We start from the raw sequence: 23764 nt of genomic DNA, 5'->3' as shown, positions 1-23764 counted from the left end.
GTGATAATTTAATAGCTCCTGGGGGCTTGCTTGTTGGTATTTGTAGGTGGCTTTTAAAACCTCTGTCTAGATGTGACACCCATCCCCCTATACTAAGTGTAAAGCAACAAATTTAATGAGTAAACTGAGAGTGATTATTTGCATCTCAAAAGGTGGGAGGGGCAGGTTTCCTCTAAACATTAAGCCTTTGCTGGAATTTTCAGAAACTTGCTTTACAGATCATTAACTTCAGGGATGGGGGGTAGGGAACAGGAGTCATGAAGTTACCTCTAAGAGTCTGAACTCTGAGATGCCTCTGAAAGGAAGCAGAAGGCAGAAGATCTTGGAGCGGAACAGGACTGGATTCAGACTCTGACTGTATTAGCCGACTGGCCTCAGGCAAGTCCCTTAACCTCTCTATACCCCCATAACCTTATCTTGAGACACTACACTGACTTTGGGAGACTGTTGTAAAGATCTAAAGGATCCTATATGGAGTACCTTAGCTCATAGAATTTCTCCAATAATGGTAATAGTATTGTTGTTAGGATGTTGCACATGGAAGAGAGAGGAAGGAATCTTAAAAGATTTATAGGACTTTACCTTGGATTGCAGGAATAAGGAAGGCAGAAAGTATCCAGACAGGAAGGACCAGACCACTGCGGCAGTCTATTTTTGGTCTCACAGCACTTCACAGTTTTTTATATTTTTTTAAACTAACTCTTTCCACGCTGAACACACACATACAGAGAGCTGGCCACAGCATTGTGTGGTGTGGTTGATGCGAGGGTCTCGGACTCTAGAAAGCCTACCACTTACTAGCTCTGTGATCTTGAGAAGATCTCCTAACTCAGTTTCCTAATCTGTAGAAAGGAGACAATAAACTACCCATCTTTTAGGGTTGCCATAGGAGATAAGGAATGTAAAGCGCTTGGCCCAATGCCAGGTGGGCGCTAGGTCCATAAACGGAGCATTGCTGTATTATGAAGTGGCCCATACTAACAAACAGCAGTAAGTGCCCCGTTGGAGGAGGAGCTTGCTCTGGGAAGAGGGAGGGAGGGGGGCAGTCACTTGCAAGAGCACTGACCCCAGACTTTGGAGACCACCTGACACCAGAGGTGTATGACCTGGGCCTGTTCTGTAACACGGAGGGTTTGCCCTAGGTAGTCCGGCAGGTTCCTAAACTAGCACAAGGCCAATCTAGCACAGCTCCTCTAACAGCTTCTCTCAGGCCTGGGGGGCTAGTGTCTTGCCCAGAGGCCTCCCCCTACTGCAGGGTGAGTCCTCCTCATTCATGAGCCAGGCTGCCCCTGCAAACCATCCCTTCCTTCCACCTGGACGCGGGCACTTTGCACGTTGCGTGGTCCTTACCGTTGCTGTGCCTGTCCTCTAGATTGGTGACAGCAGTACCCAAGTACGAATAGGAGAGCCACCCACGCTTGAGCGAGAAGCTCGTCCGGCTGAGGGAAAGATGAATGAGCACTTTCCCTTTGGAGAGATTTCTGGAATCTCCTGGGTTCCTAACTCTCTTGTAGTTTCCTGTCCTTTGCGACAAATGTTTGGAAACAGGTGAGATTCCGTTACCTCCCTCTGGGTGGAAAGAGAAAGAAAGCACCGCGGCTTAGGGCCTTAGGGCCCGGCGGCAGGGAAAGCCCTTTGCTGCTACTTCCTCCCAGACGTGGAAAAAGTGACAGGGTCTCTCCAGGGGTCCCCGGGGCTCTGAGAACCGGATCCCCCCCCAGGGGCTGGCAGTGCAGGGGCCGCTCCCCCTGGTCGGGCCCGGCCTCCACTCGGGGACCCTCGCGCCTCGGGAAAGCGCAGCAGATGACCTTGACCTCTGAGGAGAGGGCGCCCGAGTTCTCTGGAGAAGCTGTCCAAACAAAGGGGGCATTCCTCAGCTTCCAGCCGCAGCCACCGAGCCCCTCCCGAGCCCGGGGGTGAGGCGCACGCCTCCCGGGAGCCTGCCCGGCCGCGCCCCGCGCCCCGCGCCCCGCGCCCGCTCGTCCTCCCGCCCCGGGGCCGCCGTGGGGCCCGGCCCCGCTGCTCCAGCCCCTTCCGCCGCCCCGCCTTCTGCCCCCGCGCTCGCTCGCTCGGCTGCCGGCCTCCCCGGGCGCTGGCAGGGCCGGGAGCCCGCCGCCCATGCCGCCGCCCTGCAGCCCCGGCCGCGCCCGCTGCCCCCGCGGCCCCGCAGGCAGGAGGCGGCCCCGACCGAGCGCGCAGGGCCCGAGCAGGGCCCCGCGGGATGGAGGGGGCGGCGCAGCCCGCGGGCGGCGGCCCCCAGTGAGTACGCGGGAGGGAGCGGGGGGGATGGGGAGGGGGAGGCTGGGAGGGTGCGGGGGGGGGGAGGCTGGGAGGGGGGAGATTTGGAGGGGGGACGCTGGGAGGACGAGGAGGGGGGACGCTGGGAGGACGACGGGCGGGAACTGGGAGGGTGCTGGGTGGGGGAGGCTGGGAGGGTGCTGGGTGGGGGAGGCTGGGAGGGAGGAGGCTGGGAGGGCGCGGGGGGGGGAGGCTGGGAGGGTGCGAGGGGGGAGGCTGGGAGGACGAGGAGGGGGAGGCTGGGAGGGCGCGCGGAGTGGGGGGAGGCTGGGAGGGCGCGGGGAGCCGGCCTGCGCGGGATGCGGCTCCGCGGGCTGCCCCTCAGAAAGCTGTCTGTGTCCGGCTGGCATTGCCCCAATCCCCTGCTTTCCGAACTGAACTTTCAGAAGAGAGGATTCGGTGGCTGGGCTGCAAAGAGAAAGTTGGTAAATTCTAGATCAACTGGTGGGAGGAAGTGATCCCGCCCTCCTGAAGATACTCCTCACACTCCACAGCTTCGGCTGTTGGGGCCTTTGCATTCTGCCTGTGTTTTGCTTCACGGACCATGTACAGTCCCGAAACGGGCATGAAACGAATTGTAACAAAGGACTACAGAGGGACTTGCCATTTCGGAGAACTTTATGGTGAACTTTTAGTTAATGATGAAGTGAAAAAACTAACTCCCAATTTGTGACTTATGTGGAAGTGGGTTTCTGTGAATGCAGTTTACTTCACGTGGGACACATCTAACTGCATGATGTTAAAGGAGCATTTTCTCAGAGGGTGGGGTAGACATTAGTGCCCTGAGCCGCTGCTCCCTGCTGGCCCCACTGTCCCCTGCTCACTTGCATTCTCGGTGAAGACATTGACATCAACGATGCCACCGAGGAGCTGTGTATTTCTGGCAAGTCCCTTAAACTCTCCAGATGAGGGGTAGTCTCCTCTACAGAATGAGGGAAGTGGGGGGTAAGTGATCACCTGATCACTGAGGGCTTGGAGAGAGCCCAGGCCTTGGGAGGAGATTTGCATCCCTAATCCAACTTCCTTTTAGTTCCTTTTAGTTGACTGAATCGCTAGGTGCCTCAGTTTCTCTGTCTGTGAAAAAAAACGAGGAAGATAATCCCCTTCTGGCAGAGTGTGTGAGGGTGTTGGAAAGCTCTCGCAGGCCTGCCTGGCCCAGAGCAGATGTGGATGGGAGTCCGTGACTGATCACGGCCACCCCAGGAGCACAGCCCCACGCGCGTGTTGTGGCTTGTACACAGCCGGGCACCTTCAAACAGAGGGTCCCATCCTGTGTGGTATCTTCCTGAGGTCCCTGATCCGCCTTGGCTCCCGTTAGGAAGGGAAGAGCTTGTTGGCTCCTAGCCGATGCTGACATCCTCCACTGAGACGGCCTGTCAGCAGAGATGGAGCCTGGGGGTTGGGAGGTCTGGCCCCTGTTTCCACTCTGGTCCACACTTGGCTGTTGTTTGAAGCTTCATTGTGCCCCATCTGTAAAATGGGGTTAGAAAAACTAGACCACTGCTCAGACTCAGAAGCAAAAAACTCAATGAATAACTTATTTGTGCCATCCAATGATTTATGCTTCTCTCCCTTTTATTTTTTTTTAAAGATTTATTTACTTATTTGAGAGGCAGAGAGATAGCAAGAGAGAGCATGAGCAGAGAGGAGAGGGAGAAGCAGACTCCCTGCTCCAGGGAGCCTGACTCGGGGCTCAGCCTCTGGACCCTGAGATCCTGACCTCAGCTGATGCTGAACTGATTCACCACCCAGGTGCCCCTGATTTATACTTTTTAAAGCTCTGTTCCCAGGTTGTTCTCATGTGGACAGGGCTCCATGCCAAGCCACTTTGGGGACCCAGGAGGTTGTTGGAGCTACTAGCCGTGCTGGGTCTCAGGAGCTCTTTCTGTTTTCTCCTCCAGAGGGACCCAAATAGGGAGCACAACAGCTAGCTCCATGGAGATGACCTCAGCTGTGGAGAGAGGTGGTCCTGAGCCACAGCTGGATAATGGACACCTCCCAAGACCCTGGTCCTGCTCTCTGGAAGACAGAACACCCAGCCTATTGGCACCCCAGCATCCCAGGGCATGGGGGCTACAGCTCCAAGGTACCTCTGTGCTGGAGTCCAAAGTGAGGGCCTTGAAGGAACAAATGATGGCAGGCAAACCGGGAGTGAGCCCCTGCCTCGCTTCTCACGAGCGGCCACCCAAGAAACCCAAATGTAGGCGAGTCAAGGTGGGTGGAGCCCGGCCTCTGTCGGAGGGGTCTTCCCTGCCAGAGGCCGAGGTGGTCCTCCCCACTCAGAGTCTGACCTGTGGGCAGCTGGACGGCGAAGTCAACAAGGAGGAACCTGCCAGGAACAGGGGGCCCAGACGCCCCAGGCCGCCTTCTCCTGGGCCTGAGTGCTGCAATGGGAGGAGCCCGTGGCCTCCGGAAGCAGTACGGGCATTGCCTGACAATGAGAGGAGCCTGCTGCCGGGGCCTGGCTCTTTGCAAGAGAGCCCTGTCCACAGAGTCACTCCAGGCCAGCCTGGGGGCCCTGGTCCTTGTAACAAAATCACCGTCATGCCCAACCTGCAGAAAGGAAGGTCATATGCCCTTCAGGATGGTCTTATCATGGGGAGAGACCTGGACAATTTATCTCTGACCTGCGAGGAGGACTTTGTTCCCAGGCCAGCCCTGCTAGGGGGCCTCTGGCGAGCTGGAGACCTGGGGGCTCTGGGCACTGGTGGCAGTCCCTTGTCCCTGTCTGACCGGGTGGAGAGGAACCGCCTTCTGCTGCAGGAGATGCTAAATGTTGGGGGTCAGGCCCCCCACAATGTGGGAATCCCAGCCTGGACTCCATCCTGGGACGGAGGTGTACCAGGTGAGGCTCACTCTGTAGATCTGGGTGGTGGGAGGCAGGAGGGAGTCCAGGAGGAGACGAGGGGATGGAGGATACCTGTGGAGGGTGGGGTGGGAGATGGAGATGGGCGCAGCTGCCTGCCACCTCATTTCTCAAGATGTCCTCTTCTTCTTGCTTTGACGTAGATTCGTTACCACCTCCCAAGCGAGCCTGTCTGCTAAAGAGCCCAAGACCCCCAGACCAATTGGAGGCTGCCCTCTGTACTTGGGGAGGAGGCTACCATGATTTATTTCTTCCCCGTGGCTTCCAGCCCTTGCCAGGGTGGCTTTTTGCACCTTCCTCCAGTGACTTGCCCCCAGCTCCCAACGGACCTCACTGGCTCCTGGTGGAAAACCTACCCACAGAGAGGTCAGGCGTTCTGTCCGGTGGGCTGCACTCAGGCGGCAGCACTGCAGGGATGTGTAAATATTCAGGCCCAAGAACGCCTTCTTTCACCTCCTTCTTCCCACTCCAAAAGTCCGTTCCTTACCCCACACCTGAGAGGACCCACACGGTCCCCTTGGCCCATGGCAGTGCCCACCAGCTGCTACCATGAGAAGCTGTGTCTCCACTTCTTAGGCTGAGACACAGAGTAGGGTTGAATTTATGTGGGGAGTAAACTGCTTCTGGAAGAAACTTTCTTCTCTGTTTATTAAGTGGCAGCTGAGAGCCCAGTTTCTGGCTCTGCCCTCATCTCCACTTCTCTTCTGTGTCCTAGAGCGGCCAGCAGGGGACGTGGACTGGGACTCCGGCATCTCCCTGCAGGACTCAGAGCAGAACAGGTGAGAACAGGTGCCCATGGGGGTCACCCATCCTCTCCCGCCCTCCTTGCCATGGCCCCTCGTTTGCCCAGCACCAGGACAGGGGAGAAAGCAAGAGGTAGGCAGACCTGCCCCCTGCCCCCGCACCAGCAGACCGGAGGACGGTAGGCCACCGTGGACCCTTGTATTGGAGACCCCAGGGAAGGGGTCAGTCTCCACCAGTGCCCACTGGTGCCCAGATGCTGCTTGAGGAAGACCCGTGGGTACAGGGCACGGTGCCTGAAACACTGCCAATGACCAGCTCAGAGTCCCTGGGAGTCCTTTCCCCAGCCCAGGGCTCTGTCTCTGCATCTTTAAAGCGGCCCAGATAGCATCCCTCTGGAGTGTGGTGAGGCTAACACGAGAGAATGGTTGGGAAAATCCTGAGGGCAAGTCCACAAATGCAAAGCTTTTACTGCCCAGTTCCTTTCCCATCTGAGTGGTGTGCTGGCTCCTGTAAAGGGGTTCATCTCTCCCAGCTTCACCTGTGACGTCCCACAGATTTTGCTGCAGCCCCTCCACCAATGTCTCTGGGCAGCCGGCACAGCGGGGTGGTCAGGGGAGTGGGACCACTTTCCGGAGTGGGTGGTGTCCTGACCTGGCAGGATGTGCGCTCTGTGGGGCAGTGGGGCCATCCGTGGGCCAGACCTGCCACCCCACGAGCCCGCTCAGAGGTTGGCCTCAGTCTTGGCTGAGCCCCTGGCTCCGTATTGCCAGCTGTGCAGTGACGTCACTTGATGAGGATCCTCTGGTTTCTGTGGAGGGCAGAGGTCAGCCTTGTTGCTTCTTTATCACCAGGCCATTCCCTAAATAAATTTCACTTTGTTTGACCTGCCCTCCAGAAAACGTGGATGGGGGCCCCGGGTCCTGCTTTCACAAATCGAGGGCTGCCCAGATTCAGGTCATCCAGCGTCTGCTTGGCCTTTGCAGAGGTCTTAGCCTAGGGCCTGGTGGAGAGGGGACTGTCTGGCTCCTTCGGTCCCTCATTATTTATGACTGGGAATCATCATTAACTCCCCTCTGCCAGGTCCCCCCGTAGCCTGGCCACGGTATGGAGGAGTGTGACTGCAGAAAGGACTGTGGTCCTCAGCGACACCCTGTCCTCTGCTTGTCCCCTCCTCCTTCCTGGGAAGCCCATAGAGGAGGCAACTGGGGCCTCCACTTCCTGCAGCTGCTTCTGCCTGCCACCGCTCACACCTTTCCTCCCCAGTCCGGAGAGAGGCCCACCTGGAAGATGTGGCCACTGGGGGTTTTGTCCAGAGGTCACTGTTGAAAGGAGAAACTGAAGCTCCTGACTTGCTTACTGGATAATAAGTAATAAAAAATATCTGTCTTAATGGAGGACAACCTCAACCATGGCTAAGGAAGGGACTTTGACTTTCCCCCTAGTCTTGTGAGGAGGTAGCATTTGTGTGGAATCCTCAGGATGGGGATTTCTGGGCTATTGTCTAAATTGCCAGGCCACTTGCAACATTTTAGGGTTCAGGGAGAGTATATGTGTGCAGGTGTAGGATGTGCAGGTGTGTGCACATATGTGTATATATATATGATGGGCAAGTGTGTTTGTGTGTGTGTGTGTGTCTATGTGGAGAAAGAGGTTGTCTTAGCTTTAGGAGTGTGCCCAGCATATACCTGGGCATAGAGTTGGCGTGGGGAAAAACTTTGTCCTCTGGTTTGTTTGGAAGGTCATGCAGAGTGCCCCATTGACCTCTTTCGGCAGCCTACACTCAGGCCCCTACTGAACAGACATCCAGGCCGAAGGGCCAGGGAACGTATCTAGTTCAAGAATGAAAGAAACAGCAGCCATGTCTTGGGACCCCGACCCCGCCCTTGGACAGAGCTCCTCATTTGGTACTTTTTTTTTTTTTAAGATTTTATTTATGTATTCATGAGAGACACAGAGAGAGAGGCAGAGACACAGGCAGAGGGAGAAGCAGGCTCCATGAAGGGAGCCCGATGCGGGACTCGATCCTGAGTCTCTAGGATCAGGCCCTGGGCCGAAGGCAGCGCTAAACCGCTGAGCCACCCGCGCTGCCCTCCTCATTTGGTTCTACTCCTGAGTCTCCTGGGCAGATATTAAAATAATCCCTAAGATACTGCAGGTTCCGTCTGTCCCCTAAGGGGGATTGCTTTATTGATGCCTTTTCTGTATGGCTGAGCTTCCCAAGAGACCTCTGAAATAAGGCATGCGTCTCTCAGCTGTCATCCAGGAGTGCCAATGGGTCTGCTGTCCTGGGGATTTAGTGTCCGTGCAGAGGGGCCTAGGGCCCTGGCAGTGGAGTGTTCTGAAGCTGTGGCCCGGCATCATGGGGGCTGCCCTTCAGGGGGTCAGGACATGCTCTGGCCCTGAGGCCTCAGATCTCCTCTGAGGGTCTGATGCAGAGAAGGTCCGGCTTCACGCTCAGGTTTAGCATCGGTGCCTTTCCGTATTGCGGTCAAATATCTATTTGACCACGTTCATCTAACACATATTTAGTTATAATTGTCTACAGTTGTTACTGCTTTGCATGGTGATAAGACAAGAAGCTCATGAAATGATGTTTACCGCAGAGCCTGAGACAAGTTGTCACTGTGTGATGGGGGTGCGGGCCAGCCTCGGGTGGGGGGCAGGCACTGAGAGAGTTGGCCATGTGGGTGGGACACCTGAGGTGCTGCAGGAACACCAGAAGTGCCCTGGGACCCTAAATGCTACGGGCCAAATGCAGAGGAGACCTCCGACACTGACCCCAGGGCTGTCCCCTCTACTGAGGGGCAAGAGAAGAAGGTGGAGTCCTGGAGAGCTGGACCATGCCCGTCGCCAGTCCTTCCCTCCAGAAGACCATGCCAGCACCGCCCTCTTGCGGCCCCTCTTGTGTGCCGGGGCCTGTGCTAAGTGCTCTGCCCACATTCTCACTTTATCCTAATAACTAACTGTAGTGATTGTTTCCCTGACAAAGAGACCCCTCTGGGGAGAGGTAAAGTGACTTGCCCAGGGTCCTACAGCTATTACGTATGGGAACCAGGATTTGCAGGCAGAGCTGCTTATGCCACACTGCCACAGCTGTCCTCTTCGCACCCCCTAGGCCACTCCTCGGGTGCCTGCCCCAGTGCCTACTGGGTGTTCTTGGGGATAGGCAGAGAAGGGGAGGTGACGGGCTCCACGGCCTGATCTTGTTTCTCTCTCAAGCCACTGTTGAGATGACTTGGGAAGTCCGGTTCTGATTCGGAGAGAGGATGAGGTGGGAGATGAGCACTTCAGAGAGGGCGAACGGGGACCGGTGCGGTCAGCCACCTGTTCACAGGCTGTCAGAGACAGGAGTGGGGAAGAGAGTGAAGCGGGTGCTCTGCTCAGGGGGACTCTGCCCTCTTCCATTCTTAGCAGCCCGTGGGCATCCCATCCCCACTCCATAAAATGGCCAGGACCAGCTTGGCCTCTCAGATTGCCCTAGGATCCCAAGTTACCCCGGCTTGTGCAAGACATATGCGAAGCTGGAGGTGCAGCAGCAATCAACGAAATCCTCAGCCCCGGCCCTGCACAGAAGGGAGTCAGGAGCAAAAAGCACCGGGCGTTGGGCAACTGCAGGTGCCAGGGCGCCCCCTTGAGGCCTGCTCTGGCTCAAATCAGCACCTTCCGTGTGTGATCAGTGCCCCAGACCCTCAAGCGGGTCTGCAGGGCTTTAATCATTGCTCTGCTCTGGGGAAAATGGAGAGTCTCTGGGCTTTGTTTTGTGTGTGCTCTAATAACGAGGGAAACTCCGAGGATTCCCTAGGTTGTGGACTGTGTCCCCATCCCTGCGGCAGAATCATGCCCATTTCAGAAGCTGAGGCTCGCGGAAAGCCCAGTGTCCCGTACTCACACCGCTTCATGAGAAGAGAAGGCCGAGTGCCAGCCTGCAGCAGCTCACACCCTAGTGGGTCCCACTTTTCAGGCACCCGTTGGGATTGCTAGAGGTCAAAACTCCCTGCCCCAAAGCAGTTTATAGACTCCAGTTTAAAGGGAGGCAGGCAGGGAGCCCCCAAGAATTTCAGAGGCCTGGCCTGTGGTTCAAGTGGTCAGGCCCATGGCTGGGAGGAAATCTCTGGCTTTTTAAAACTTAACATATTAACTAGCATTTTTGGAGAGCACCCTGTGACCCGACCACTGTGTAGGATTTCAGAGGGAATTGCCCGTTTTTGCGCTCACTGCCATCTTTGCCTGCACCAGCTCTGGCCATAGATCCTGCTGGTGGGTCTCCTCCTGGAGCTCCTTGGGGGCGGAAACTGTGCCGATCTTATCTCCAGGGCCCGGTTGCCTGCCAGGCAGCTGCACAGAACAGGCGCTCAGAAAATGTTTGGCAGAGGCACACACGCAGGAGTGTAGGTGGGCTTGATAGGATCTGGATGGAAACAGGAGAGGACACTCCAGGTGGGTGGGACCTGCAGGGATGCTTTCCTGGCTGAAGGCTTTTCCTGGCTGAAGGCTGAAGCGGAATGCATGGCTACTATCAGGATATAGGGTGGGAAGGCTCGCTCTCCATTTATGGAGACTTTTGGGACTGAGACTTGGGTTGGGCAGTAGGATACAGAGAGACATTCACTGTCTTCCTCCTACTGTACCCAGTGCCTCCGTAGGATGACCACATCTTTAGACAGTGCGGACCCTGGGCCCTGTGGCCAGCTACAGAGCTGGTGAGAGCATTTGGAGGTCACTCTGGCTTAGTGGTCAGGTTCTGGATCTTCTGGGTCCCTAGGATCCGGGGGCATGATGAGTCGTGGGGGTGAGCATGGGAGAAGAGCTACTTCTGTGCATCCCCAGAATTCTCAGGGCTGCAGGGGTAACTGAGGACCTCCTGAGGCAAGGGAGTAGTGAAGGATAGCAGAGCCGCAGCCTGTCCTGCATATCCCCAGCCACCGCCATCCTGCCCCTCAACTCAGATATACAGACATAGAAGGAAACTGGAAGAAAGCCCCCTTGGCACTCCCAAGCCTACCAGGAGTTAAAAAAAAAAATTAAGCCACTCACTAGTGTTCAAATACTGTGCTCTTGATTATCTAGTATTCTAAGTCTTGGGTGGAGAAGGAAGGATGCTAACACTTGAAGCCCTGATGCACACCTAGTGTCACCTGGAGCTGTCATGACCACACTCACATACAGAGGCTGTAGAAAGCTCATTTCCCATAGACCATCTGTGGGGGTTTAGGCTGAAGTTCAAGAAGAGGAAGCCCTCCTTGCTGGCCTCTAGAGTTGAGTTGGCCACTCTCCCTCCTATTTGGGGATGTCTTGAGCACCTGCCTCCTCTCCTCACCAGAGGGGCAGCCCCGTAGGGCATTTGTTAGCCTTCAAGAAGGCAAGAACAGAGCCAACCGCTCTGCTCCCCCTAAGTAAGAAGTTGGCGTCTTCAGGAAGCTCTGCTTGCCTCCAAGCAGATCCTCTTGAAAGTGTTAAGTGCGCTAGGTGTATCCGACAGCAGCCATTCTTAAGGATGCCCTCTTCCTTCTCTGTTAGGAAGTACGTGTTTCTTCTCTGGGCAACAGCTTCCCTCTGCAACCAGTCCCCTCTGGCTCCCATTCTATGGACACTGCCTTTTCTGTGAAGCTCTGTCAAGAGCTGTCTAGGGCAAAACCACCAACCGTTCTTGAGCTTTAAGATGATTTCCCTTCCAAACATACCTTCCCCTTGCAGATGACAAGGTGATCTCTTCGGCAGCAATTTCAGTTCATGGTTAGGGATTGTTCATGAGAGGGAGAGCAACTTAAAATAACAGCACTGACAATAAGAGCAAGAGTACTAGTGATGCTAGCACTGATCGAATCTTCCCCAGTGCCCGGCTCTGTGATAAGCTCTTTTGAGGAGCCGAACTCACTTATCGACTGAGCCCTTAGCTAGCAGATGAGGAAACTGAGGCTTATTCCCAAAGTAACCTGCCAGGGTGACCTGCTTGTAAGGGGCAGCCCAGCATTAGGACCCAGTTAGGCTACCCCAGAACTACTCTTGTCACCAGCACCCTGGCTCCAGCCTGTCAGTGTCCTGCAGCCCCAGGAGGAAGACGGCTGTGCTAGTGCACTCTGGATAGCTTCCCACCCTCGTGGTGCACGCAGTCAGGGATCCATGTCAGGCCCATCATTTCTCTTTTCCTCACTTGGGAAACTACACACAGTGTAACAGTGGGAGAGCTCAGTCCTTGGTCATCTAGAAGCTTCATTGTATTTAAAGATGGAACAAATTCTGGGCATAAAAGATGCCCAGATGTGTATGTTCTGTATGCTATACGTTCCCCCTCTCCCCGCTGCATCCTGGAATCTGGGAACTATCAGATCTCTTTATATTCCAAATGATTTCCCTGATTGAGGTTCCTGGGATGAAAGGGTTAGACCCAGACTTGCTGGAGCTTATTATTTTAATCCAGGATTATAATGGCTGCAGAAAGAGGCCATTCTGTCCTATTGATCCCCACCCTTGGCTAGAAGAGGAGTGGTGGCTGTCCTGACTTGAGATCTCCACCTGTCTGGCCATGAGGGGAGCTGAGGTGGGAGCTAAGCCTGTTTCCTCACCAGGAAGCTGGCTTGGATGGACAGGCCAGATGGGGGCTCATGCTACCTTTGTCCTTGAAATCAGCTTGGGACATTGGTGCTTGGAGGGACAGAGGGAAGGGCCACAATCCCCATGTGACACTCCCACTGTCCCCAGCAATTAGTTCCTTGTAGGTGTTGCTGCTTCTTGGTGGCCAAATATCTGTGGTGTGAACTCCCCAGGAAGAGGACCTCAGAATCCCCCCACCCAACCCTGTGGTACACCAGACCACCTGGCCAAGACCTGAACTCATGAGGTCACGGTGCAAGCCCCCCCCCCCCAGCTCCCACTGTTTACCAACGGGGAGACTAAGGCCCAGGGAGGACGAGCACTCAGGCCTTTAATCCCCATGCCCTGCCTGCTGAGCTAATGAGTCCCAGACATGCCAGCTTTCAAGAGGGTAGCAAAGCTGTCTCTTCTGAGATGGAATTGCCTAAGCCCAGCCATGCACTGACTGCCCTGGCCCTTCCAGGAAACTTCTACAAATGTGGGAGCTGAGATTGTGGGGTATGGTCCATGATGGGGAGGGGTTGGATCGAGGGCTGTGTGTGCCCTTGGCAGAGGCCAGGGCCAGATTAGACTGGAAAGCCTCCCTCAGATGGTAGAGTCTGAACCTGTCTGCCTGGCAGAGCTGGCACCCCTCGGGCAGACCAGCATGGTGCAGCGATGGATCGGGGGTGGGCAGTTAGGCTGGGAGAGGCTCAGCATCCCCCGCCCTGCAGCTGCTTGCACCCCCCACCCCCCACCCCTGTTCCTCTCCACCCGGCTGGCTGGTCGGGCTGGTCGCGGCCAGGAGTTCCTGCCCTGCTCACCTTGACTGCCATCTGTGAAAGTGGCTGCCACTCCCCTCCCTACTCATCATGTTACTACATGGATGCCTTCAGGAGCCTAAAAAGCCTTACTTTTCTAATCATTGGAGAAAGCAGCTTTGTCTGCCAGGAACCAAAGCAGGGCAGCTGATGACAAAAAAAAAAAAAAGAAGAAGAAAGAAAAAAAGAAAGGATGAAAGGAAGGAAGGAAGGAAGGAAGGAAGGAAGGAAGGAAGAAAGAAAGGAAAGAAAGAAAGAAAGAAAGAAAGAAAGAAAGAAAGAAAGAAAGAAAGAAAAAGAAAGAAAGAAAGAATTAACAGCTCCAAGTAGAGGGAGTAGAAAAGAAACAGCAAAGCTGGAGAGACAGTTAAAAACCTGAGGGCAAGGCCAGTCCTGGCAGCATCTGGCCAGCTGCCTGGGGGCCCTCCTGCCTGCCCACCAGGTCTTGTGACAAATGCCCTCCGACAGCCGGGGAACCACAGCTGTCACCGGAAGGCTCCGAGGGCGCGGGCCCGCAGCCAGAGGCCCGCGGCTGCAGGGGCGTCTCTCGGGCTGGTAACCTCATTATCTCTGCTGTCGGAGCAGGCGCCCCAGGGAGCGCAGCTGCTCTCAGCAGTGCGTTGGAGGAGCTGCCTGCTTGGGAAGCTGTGCAAAGCGAGGCCTCTCCTGCCAAAGGAGGCTTCACGGGGCCGCAGGCCTGGAGATTCACTTTCACGTCACTCCAGCAAACCCTCCTGATTTCCAAAACTCTGCCTGGGCCCTGCCAGGGTTCAGATGCACAGATGGTGCCTTTATTGTAGCAGTTTGGGTTTGTTTTTTTTTTTTCCCTTGGGCCCCAAAGCAAGGTTAGGTGCAAATAATGAGCAACAAAGAAAGAAAGACGAAAGCAAGCAAGAAAAGAATAGAAAAGAAAAGAAAAAAGAAAGAACCATCAAGCTCAGAGCTTGTCCAAGGATGTCCCAAGGAGGCTCCCAAGTTATGCCATTTCCCACTCACATCTGTCACCTGTCATCCAGGAAACTGCTCACTTCCTTTCCCCTCAGGCCCCTTTCTCCGGGTCACCTGTGCAGTGGGTAAGATGAGGGATTTTGGGGGGCTGCAGTCTGGGATCTAGGCCTGGGTGAGCCTCTACCTGCCTGAGTTCTCTTTTTTGTGGAGCCTCCCTGGTGAGGACAGCCCCGCATATATGACAGTGAGGACAGTGAGCTGCGGGGGACGCTGAAGTCACATCAAAGTGTGTCTGACTCCAGCCACAAACATTCTCAGCCTGCCCTGGGATCCAGGGATGGGAGGAAGGAGGAGACCCAGGGTGTGGGAAGGATACCAGAGGCGGTGGGGCTGGCGATCGTCTGCTTTGCTCTCCATGGATGTTCGACCTTGAGCAACGTGCCAAATGTTCCTGTCGGCGGCAGAACACCCTCATCTGTCAAGCGGAGAGCACACCTGCCCTGTGCCCGCCTGGCTGGGGAGAGAGAGCTCAGTGGAGAGAGAAGGTTGGCAGTGGGAGGCTGTGGGCTGCGGTTTCTGCTCTACCCTGGTGCTGCTGGCTGGCACAGTCTGCAGGACAGCTCTGAGAAAGGGCTGTGGCTCTGGATGGGCCGGGGAGGCCGCACATCTGGGGGTGGGGGGGGCTGGGCTGGTGGAGGACCCTTATTATTACGAAAATCGAGCCATTTGCTGGCTTGGTGTGGGTCCAGCTTCATTTCTCTCTGCCCTGAGCCGATGCCTGACGGGTTTGGATTGGGACTGAGGCAAGCAAGCACCAGGATCTATAGAAATGTCATTCCCCCAAAGGAGCAGAATGCAACGGGCTGCGGCCTGACTCCTCATGTCTGTGGTGGGGGCTTGCGTGGGTGCGTGTGGGTGCAAAGAGAGGCAGAAGGAGAGAGGGAGGTGATGTGTGTAAAGACCATCTGGCTGGGCACAGGCCCAGTCCAACCACGCCAGGCCCTTCCCCCGTTCTCCCAGATAACTCCCGCTGCCTGCCCAGGGAAGGGACAATAGAATAATCTGGAGATTCCCCTACCCTTCTTAGGTCCTCCTGGGCTCTCTGCCTCCAGACCCAGAGCAGATGTCCAAGGTGGGCTAGCTCCCCGGCCCTGTCCAGAGACCCTCAGGGCCATTGCCCCAGGCCGTGGCCCTCAGGCTGCTGCCTCTGTGTGGGAGCTGGACGAGGAAGGCTGCACATGCAGGCTTTTCCCGGCATAGCAGGGCTCAGTGCTGTGAAAGCCCTTCTAATCCGTGTTATTTTCTTCTAATCCCTCCCCCGCCTGCTCTGGCCTGTGTGCAACCCTGCAGGACCTTTGGTCCCAAGCCGGAGTCTGTGCTGAGCCACAGGCATGAGGAAGCCAAGCATCTGCTGCAGCGTGCCCGCATGAAGGCCAGGACCCGGCCCCTCCGTGCCAGCCATGATATCGTGCCCACTGTCGCCCGGGGCAGCCGGTGAGTGGGGCCCTGGCCAGGCTGGCCGAGGAGGGCCGTGGCAGGGAGGAGAGGTAGGAAGGAGCCCAAATGCCGCCGCTCGCTCCTCCCTCTGGCTATGGCTCCCATGTGAGACCCTTGATTTAATTCATTTAGTCGGTCAACACGCCTTAACTGTCAAGTGTCAGACATCGAGTAGTCACAGGTGAATGACACATGATCCGAGCTCCCTGGCGGACAGATGTCACGATCTCCAGGGAGGAAGACAGGCAAACAGATCAGGACAATTCTGTGGACTGTGGGGTAGGAGAGGAGAGATGTGCATGCAGGGCAGGAAACCCCTACCTCCATTCGGAAAGGACAGCAGAGGCTCCAGAGGAGGCGGCCTCTGAGGGGGGGCTTGAAGGAGATATCTGTCTTCATGGGGCAGAGGATGGAGGCCGGGGTGGTGAGCAGCCCAGGGCAGAAACCCTGAGCAGAAACACCGAGTTCATGGGGGAGAGAAGAGTGGCTTGAAGGCCAGGGAGCTCAGTGGAGGCCCGTCATGGAGGCTTCCAGGCCTGCGGAACAGTTCGACATCTCCAGTAATAGCTAGGAGCCACTGAACGATTTTTAGCCGGTAGAGAGCATGATCACATTTGCCCCTCAGTAAAGCTGTTCTGGCTGCAGGGATGTATTTGATCTGGGGGCCTGGGGCAGGAGGGGGTGGCCCTGTAATCCTGGTGAGGTGTGACAGGGAGGAGGAGGTGGAGACAAGAGATTGCCGAGAGTCAGAAGCAGGCAGGTTTACTGAGGCAGCAGAGACCCTGGAACCAGACCACTGGGTTTGAATTCAGGCTCTGCCACTTACCGGCTGTATGCCTTCGGGGAAGTCTCTGTGCCTCAGTTTCATCATCTGCAGAATGGGAATTATCGTAGTACCAGTCTTACAGGGCTGGTGAGAGGGTTCTGTGAAGTAATACATGCCCGGTGTTTAGAACTCTGCTGGCACATACTGAGCACCATGTGAGCATTCTCTCTTTCCAGTAATCCTTTAGTTAACTGGATGTGGAAGTGTGAGAAGGGGAGGCATCCAGGATGAAAACCCAGGATCTGACAGGGTATCTGGCGGTTTTTTGGGGGGGGCATTAGCTAAGGGGTGAAGTCGAGGTCCAGGTCAAGCTTTGGAGGGTGTTGCCCATGGAACATGCACTAGAAATGCTTATCAGGCAGTTGGATGTGAGGTCTGTAGAGATGGAGAGGAGTCAGAAAGACAGGTTGGGGCATTATCCTGCTTTCATGATGCTGGGGCCAGGGGTGAGAGTGAACCCACTGGACATGAAGAGAACAAGTTCAAGGGCATTCAGACCAGCACTTCACATAGGTGGCTGCTCCTGGAGTGATACCCCGTCCCCATCATTGCACCATTCCATATGCCATGCCCCTCAAGGAACCACTTACACTTGGACTTCACACACCAGAGCCAGTGCCCCTGGGTGGGCCTGACTTGGAGCTGCCAGCCCATGCCATGTTGAGCCAGCCACGAAGCGGGACATCTGTGCCATTGACAAAGCCTGTGCTTTTGCCACCATGATGGGAATGCTGGGTGTGCTGGTTTCCATCACCGAGTGGTACTAGAGGGAGCGAGGGTTCTCTGTGGAACCGGACCATATGCTCTTTTATGGGGCACACTGAGCCCGCTCATTGAAGGCCGTGGACAGTCATGGCACCATTGAGAGGACTCCAGCATGAGCAGAGGGCTGAGGCCTGCCCCTGTGTTCAGTGTCATCGTGGCCCCTCAGAGAGGGGCTCAGGAGATCCTAAATCCTGGCAAGAAGTGCCAAACAAGCTACCCTTTTATTTCTAGTGCCTTGTCTCCCTCCGCTTGGAGGGCACTAGTAAGGAATGGGCATGGCTTCTCCGAAGCATCCAAACTCTTCTTCTCTGCATGTATATGGAGCTCAGCCCTTAGACTTTCACAGAGCCCTCTCTCTGTTCCACTTTCTATAGAACCTTAGGCTGGGTCGAGTAGCCGCAGAATAGTCAAGAAGACTATTTGCAGAACAGATGTGACTGTGTAAAGGTCCTCTTGGACACCTCCTGTTCCCCAGATTACACGAGCAGCTCATAACAACCCCAGTCACTAACCTTAAAGCACGTTCCCTTTTGTCAGGCTGTCCCCTGGCCATCGAAATGCTATAGAAATGCAAGGTGACCCACTTTAGCAGCTGCTGTGTCCAGAAAAGAATTACTTCGACTTGGCAGCCCTGGTGAATCCTCAGAGGGTGTAGCTGAAAAATCAAGGCCAGATGGCTTGCTGCAGATGCTTCTAAAGGTTATGCTTGTCAGATCGCCCTGGAGAGCCCTGCTGAGTTCACATGGAGATGCCACACAGGCCCCAGGCCTGAGTCAGATGCAGGAGTGCCCCTGCGCCCTCCCCCGCCTTCAGCCCAGAGGCATCACTCCTTCCCAAGAGCAGCTCGGTGAAAGATGGATGGGAGGGTGGGGGTAGGCCAGACAGTCTCCAGAAGGCCTCCTTTATCGTCGGTCTGGCAGGAGGTGGCTGGGGCAGGCCTGAACTGACAGGCTTTTCCAGGAGTTGAAGAGGTAGCAGTAACTGCATTTTCTGGAAGCAAATCAGTGTAGAAATGGAGCAGCTCCTGGAAACACAGGCTCTTGCCATTTTGGGGACAGGCATGCCTCGGCTGGTGTTCCTAAATACCAGGAGGGCAGAGCACGTCAGCAAGAGGCAGGGCATGGGAGGGGAGCACCACGGATGCTGTTGTCCTGTGTCAGGAGGTGGCTGCGTTAAGACTATAGAGCTCGTGCAGGTTGCACTGATTGTGTGGTAAGGTCGGCACTGTTAGAAGAAGTGGGCTTCCAGAAAGGGGCCTTCCCATGGAGGCCTTCGAACTCCAGCTGTTGGGCCCTACAGAATCCTCTCCAAGAGGGGTGGTGCAGGAGGCAGCTGGGGGAGCGTGGCCGGTAGGGTACTCGTTTGAGGCCGAAGTGTCTTATTCGCTGTGCACCTGTCTCCAGAACCCTCAGCATACCCGTATGCCCCGTTCCCAGCACTGTTGGCAGAGGCCTCTGGTTTCTGCACCAGAGTTGAGGGTAACTTGTGTGACCAAACTCTCCTTCATTTCTCCTTTTAGAACAAAGATGTTATTTCTACTTTTGGCATAAATTCCAGGATGACTCAATTCACCCTCGTGTATGTAAAAGTTAAGGTCACCGATGTGGCTGACGGCACATTCCCTTATTACCTTAGGCCTTTAAAGCTGAGGCTTTCTTTTTCCTCCCCACAAAGTACAGCCTGCATCCTGTCAGCCTTGCAGGGCAGTGCCCTCTGGGGCCCGCACAGGGGTTGCTTGTGTCGGCCAGTGTACTGAATCTCCCAGGGGGCCTTTCCCTGCGGTGAGGTGGGGGTGTGCTGCAGGGGTGGGGCTTCTGCTGGCTGTGCTGCCTCTTGTTTCTGGGGGAGGGGAGGTGATGCTGTGTCTCTGACCAGAGCCTTCCTGTCCTTGGCTAGAATGCTCTGGAGAGCTGACCCAGGAACCCCTGCATGCACAGCGACCCCACCAGAGTGAGTGTCCCACAGCGCCTTCCTCAGATTGTGAGCAGCGGGAGAGATACAGGTGCAGGTAGGGTCCTCAGGGGTAAGAGCTTGAGTCTCCAGGGCTTCACAGGACCAGCAGAAAACTGTCATCCACCCACGGATCACAGGGACTTCCCTGGCCATGTTGAGACAAGCAGGGAGACCCCAAACCGTCCTCAGCAGAGGGCGATCCTAGCCAAGAACTCTGCATCTCCCTGCTGCATACCCCTCTCTGAATGCAGACCCACATTATGACTTTTGGGGGTCCCAGGCACTCTTGCCTTCTCTGCCTTCCTCCATAAAAAAAAAAAGTTAAAAAGTATAGTTTATGATCATGCTGGTTTAAAGGTAGTGTGTATTGGAATGTTTTCTTAGACTTAAAAATTTGTTTTCTTCTGACTTGAAAAGAAATTAAAACATTTTCATGGGTTCCTGCCAAGTATCGTGGCCCATAGACTCTGTGGCTGTTGTGCCTAATGGATAAATTGGCCCCATCTGAATGTGAGTTCCAGAAAACAGGATGACAGGCAACCCTGCGGTATTCCTCAAAGCAGCGCTTTTAAGCACAGGCTCTGCTCAGGTCCTAAAGCAGGCAGATCCACTTGCTTAGCAGTAGTTCTTTAAAAAAAAAGAAAAAGAAAAGAAAAATTCCTCCTGAAGCAATGTTAATTGAGAGAAAATACTGGAGCCAGGGGTTGCATCCTAGGGCAGGGTAAACATTTAGCCAACACCTCGGTTCAGCCTCCAAGGAGCCCCCCAGTGCCTGCACTGTGGCACTTGAAGCTGCAAGATTTAGGAAGTGTTCACCCCTCCTTAGTATGGCATGGCAGGGCCTTGACTGTAGCTTTATTCTGCAGGCTCAGCATCCAGTTAGGTGACCACCAGCCCCTCCCCTGTGTGATCAGAGTCCTGCAGTCTGACATTTGAGCTTGTAGTCTGTCTGACAGGGCATGGGTGAGGGAAGGAGTGCCTTAATTTTTAGACATAGCTGATTCCTATAGAGTTTTGCAGAGAATCAGTCTTGAACAATTTAACTCTGACCTCTCAGAGCACCTTTTGATTCCAAAGGGTAACGTTTATGCATCATATTCCACACACTCGGCAATCCAGACCATCCAATCCACTAAGATCGGGAGGCTAGTCAGTGGCTTTACTGTCAAGGCACCAAGGGAGGGGATGGTTAGGAATGGCCAGTGACTAGAGCAGCCCTGGTGGCTCAGCGGTTTGGTGCCACCTTCGGCCCAGGGCCTGATCCTGGAGACGCGGGATCAAGTCCTATGTCGGGCTCCCTGCATGGAGCCTGCTTCTCCCTCTGCCTGTGTCTCTGCCTCTCTCCCTGTCTGTGTCTCTCATGAATAAATAAATAAAATCTTTAAAAAAAAAAAAAAAGGAAAAGGAATGGCCAGTGACATCCCCCAGGGCACAGTCATGTTCACCTGAGCCATACAGGCAATGCCATTTATTCATACAGAAAGTACAGCAGGGAAGGACAGACAGTGTGTCCAGTCTGGTAAATGCTCTGTCCATGTAGAGGCCTAGATGGCAGCCCCTTCAGTGGCCATTCTCCCCACCAGCCGGCATGCTTTAATAGTAGTTGTTAAGTATGTATGGTTTCTTCCTGATGTTATCTGAACTCCTTTCTTTTTAATTATATACCATATTTGTCCTTCTGCTGGGGTAACTGTAAACTTGGTGAGGGAGGAACTCACATTAAGGCCGCCTTTTTGAACGCATTGCCATTCTTCTTCCAGAATCACCAAAGCAACCAATTAGAGGAAGGATTAGTAAATCCACTAATCACCAACATACATTTCATTAAGTTGTTGGCTGGGGCATCTGGGTGGCTCAGTGGTTGAGCGTCTGCCTTCAGCTCAGGTTGTGATCCTGGGGTCCTGGGATCGAGTCCCACCCCCATCAGGCTTCCCACATGGAGCCTGCTTCTCCCTCTGCCTCTGTCTCTTCCTCTCTCTCTGTGTCCGTCATGAATAAATAAATAAAATATTAAAAAAATAATAAGTTGTTGGTGTGTCCAGGCAGCAGCAAATTGTGCCATGTACAGTGTTCTATTAGAGAAGAGTGTCCTTCTCTGCTTGGGGAGATGAGGGTGTGGAGAGGAGGGAGGTAAGGTCAGGGAAGGCTTTGTAGACACTTTGAGGACTAGGAACAGTACCATAGCACATGAAGTATACCAATATAGATAACGTGTATATGGGCACACTTCTGGGCAATTGGAAAGAAGTGGCGGGTCTCCGAAATCCAGGCTCCTGTCTCTAGGTAGGACTAGACCACCAGCATGGTCAGTGTCTAGTTCTATTTTTGTGGCTCCATCTGAGGGAGAAAAAATATCCACAGCTTGCCTTTCCAGCTGCTTAGGTGCCACTCAGTCTGGAAACTGGTCTTTTGTGGCCTCTCTTTTTTTTTTTAAGATTTTATTTATTTATTCATTAGAGACACACAGAGAAAGAGAGAGGCCAAGACACAGGCAGAGGGAGAAGCGGGATCCATGCAGGGAGCCCGACGTGGGACTCCATCCCAGGTCTCCAGGATCATGCCCTGGGCTGAAGGTGGCGCTAAACCGCTGAGCCACCCGGGCTGCCCTGGCCTCTCCTTTATAGGAATGAGGAGGGACCATGTGGTCATGGCAGTGCCTTCGGCACTAACACCTTGTGGGTCTGTGGTGACAAATGAGTGGTACAGGTGTTCAGAGGAGGGAGATATCATGGTGCATTAGTCAGGTTTCTTCAGAGGAAGAACCAACAGGGTGCGTGTGTGCGTGCGTGCGTGTGTGTGTGTGTGTGTGTGTGTATATATATATATATATATATAGAGAGAGAGAGAGAGAGATTTATTTTTAGGAATTGAGTCATGTGATCATGGAGACATGATAAGTCCAAAATCTGCAGAGTAGGCTGGCAGGCTTCAGATTCAGGGAAGAGTAGCAACTCGAATCTAAAGGCAGTCTACTAGCAGAATTTCTTCTTGCTCAGGGAAGATCGATATTTGTGTTCTTAAGACCCTCAACTGATTGGATGAGGTCAACCGTATCGTGGAGGGTATCAGCTTTATACAAAGTTCAAACATCTAAATGCTAATCTTACCCAAAAAATGTCTTCACTAAAACATCCGGAATAATGTTTGACCCAAGTACCTGGGCACCGTGGTACCAATCAAGTTGACACGTATTTTTTAAATTCTTTTTTTCATAGACATTTTATTTTTTTAAGATTTTATTTATTTGAGAGAGAGAGAGAGAGAGAGAGAGATAGCACAAGCAGGAGGGAGTAGCAGGCTCCCCACTGAGCATGGAGCCCAATGTAGGGCTCAATGCCAGGGTCCTGGAATCATGATCTGAGCCGAAGGCAGACACTTAACTGACTGAGCCACCCAGGCATCCCTCAAGTTGGCACATAAGATTAACCATCACACATGGTATGTCTATACACCAGGTAACATTTCACAGATAGGATTCAAATGCAGGCAAGTTAAGAAAAAAGTCTCCAGGAAATGGTGCAAGAGGGCTGCATGAGGTTGATGAGGTAGGCAGCCTCGTGGCCCTGTAACGGGGTGGGGGGAGCTGGACACTAAAACAGTGAGGAAGGCCAAGCGCCTGTATTTTCAGCACAAAGACTGTGAAGCGAATCCTGTGCCCCACCTTGGGGGATGGTGCGACAGAGCTGTGTGCTCCAAGAGGACCAACAGACAGGAGGCAGGGAGGCTGGATAAGAGGCTGCGGTCCAGTGTGAATCCCAAACACGGAGCAGGAGGTTGATGGGGAGGCCACTGCAGGGAAAAGGAAGGGACGAACAGACCCTACTTAGGTAGCCTTTGATTAGGAAATGCCTGGAAACTCAGGCCACCTGGCTCCAGGGGGCCCTGGTGTGAGATTTGTGTGGGTGTTTTCTTGAGCTGAGCAGCGCTTGACCACCACACAGTGTCTCCCAGAGCAAAGGTTGGTGACACAATGTGATGACTCTTCTTAGCACAGTGCTTGTCCTCACAGCATTTCAGAGTGTGTGTGAGCGGCTGAGGAGGGCGGGAGAAGGTGGGTGCTGGAACAGACAAGATGGAGAGTCCAAGGAGAAGCACTGGTGTCAATCTGTCGAAATTGTGTCTGAGCAAGGTGATTAGGAGCCCTGAGTGGGCAGTTTCGGGAGCAAGAAAGCTTAGAAATCCTGACTTGAGGTCCCACACAGTCTCTGTAGAGACATAATTCACTCTTCCCATTAAACTTTTATAGCAAATGCAGCATTGGGACAAGTCATCCCTTTCCAGATGCCCATGAATGCCAGGCTCACTTCCTCTTAAGTGTGTGCCCTAGTGCACGTGTGCCTGCGAGCGCGCCCACACCCACTATGAGGACTTGGCTATCATCCTTCCGTACATCCTGTGTTCCACATAATGTTTCATCCTGACTCAGGCTGAGCCAGGCAACAGGAGGAAAGCCAAAAGTAAAGAAGACCCTATTGA

General features: G+C 54.3%; 1 protein-coding gene across 5 annotated transcripts in view; it reads left to right on the top strand.

Annotated features, from left to right (window-relative positions):
• Positions 1–2097: 2097 nt before the first annotated feature.
• KIAA1614 (KIAA1614 ortholog) overlaps positions 2098–23764 on the top strand; it is a 41845-nt gene continuing 20178 nt past the window's right edge. For 4 of the 5 annotated variants that reach the window (XM_055319319.1, XM_055319321.1, XM_055319317.1 and 1 more), the window contains exons 1-4: positions 2098–2259; positions 4200–5143; positions 5880–5943; positions 15598–15741. In XM_055319319.1, coding sequence (XP_055175294.1) covers positions 2222–2259; positions 4200–5143; positions 5880–5943; positions 15598–15741 — 1190 coding nt within the window. In that variant the 5' untranslated portion in view covers positions 2098–2221. The remainder of the gene's footprint in view (positions 2260–4199; positions 5144–5879; positions 5944–15597; positions 15742–23764) is intronic. The other variant, XM_055319320.1, reaches the window with a different exon arrangement.

The sequence above is a fragment of the Nyctereutes procyonoides genome, unplaced genomic scaffold (assembly GCF_905146905.1).
Source record: "Nyctereutes procyonoides isolate TBG_1078 unplaced genomic scaffold, NYPRO_anot_genome, whole genome shotgun sequence".
Classification (NCBI taxonomy): Eukaryota; Metazoa; Chordata; class Mammalia; order Carnivora; family Canidae; genus Nyctereutes; species Nyctereutes procyonoides.
Note: the sequence above shows the minus strand (reverse complement) of the source record. Positions and strands in the feature narration are given on the sequence as shown.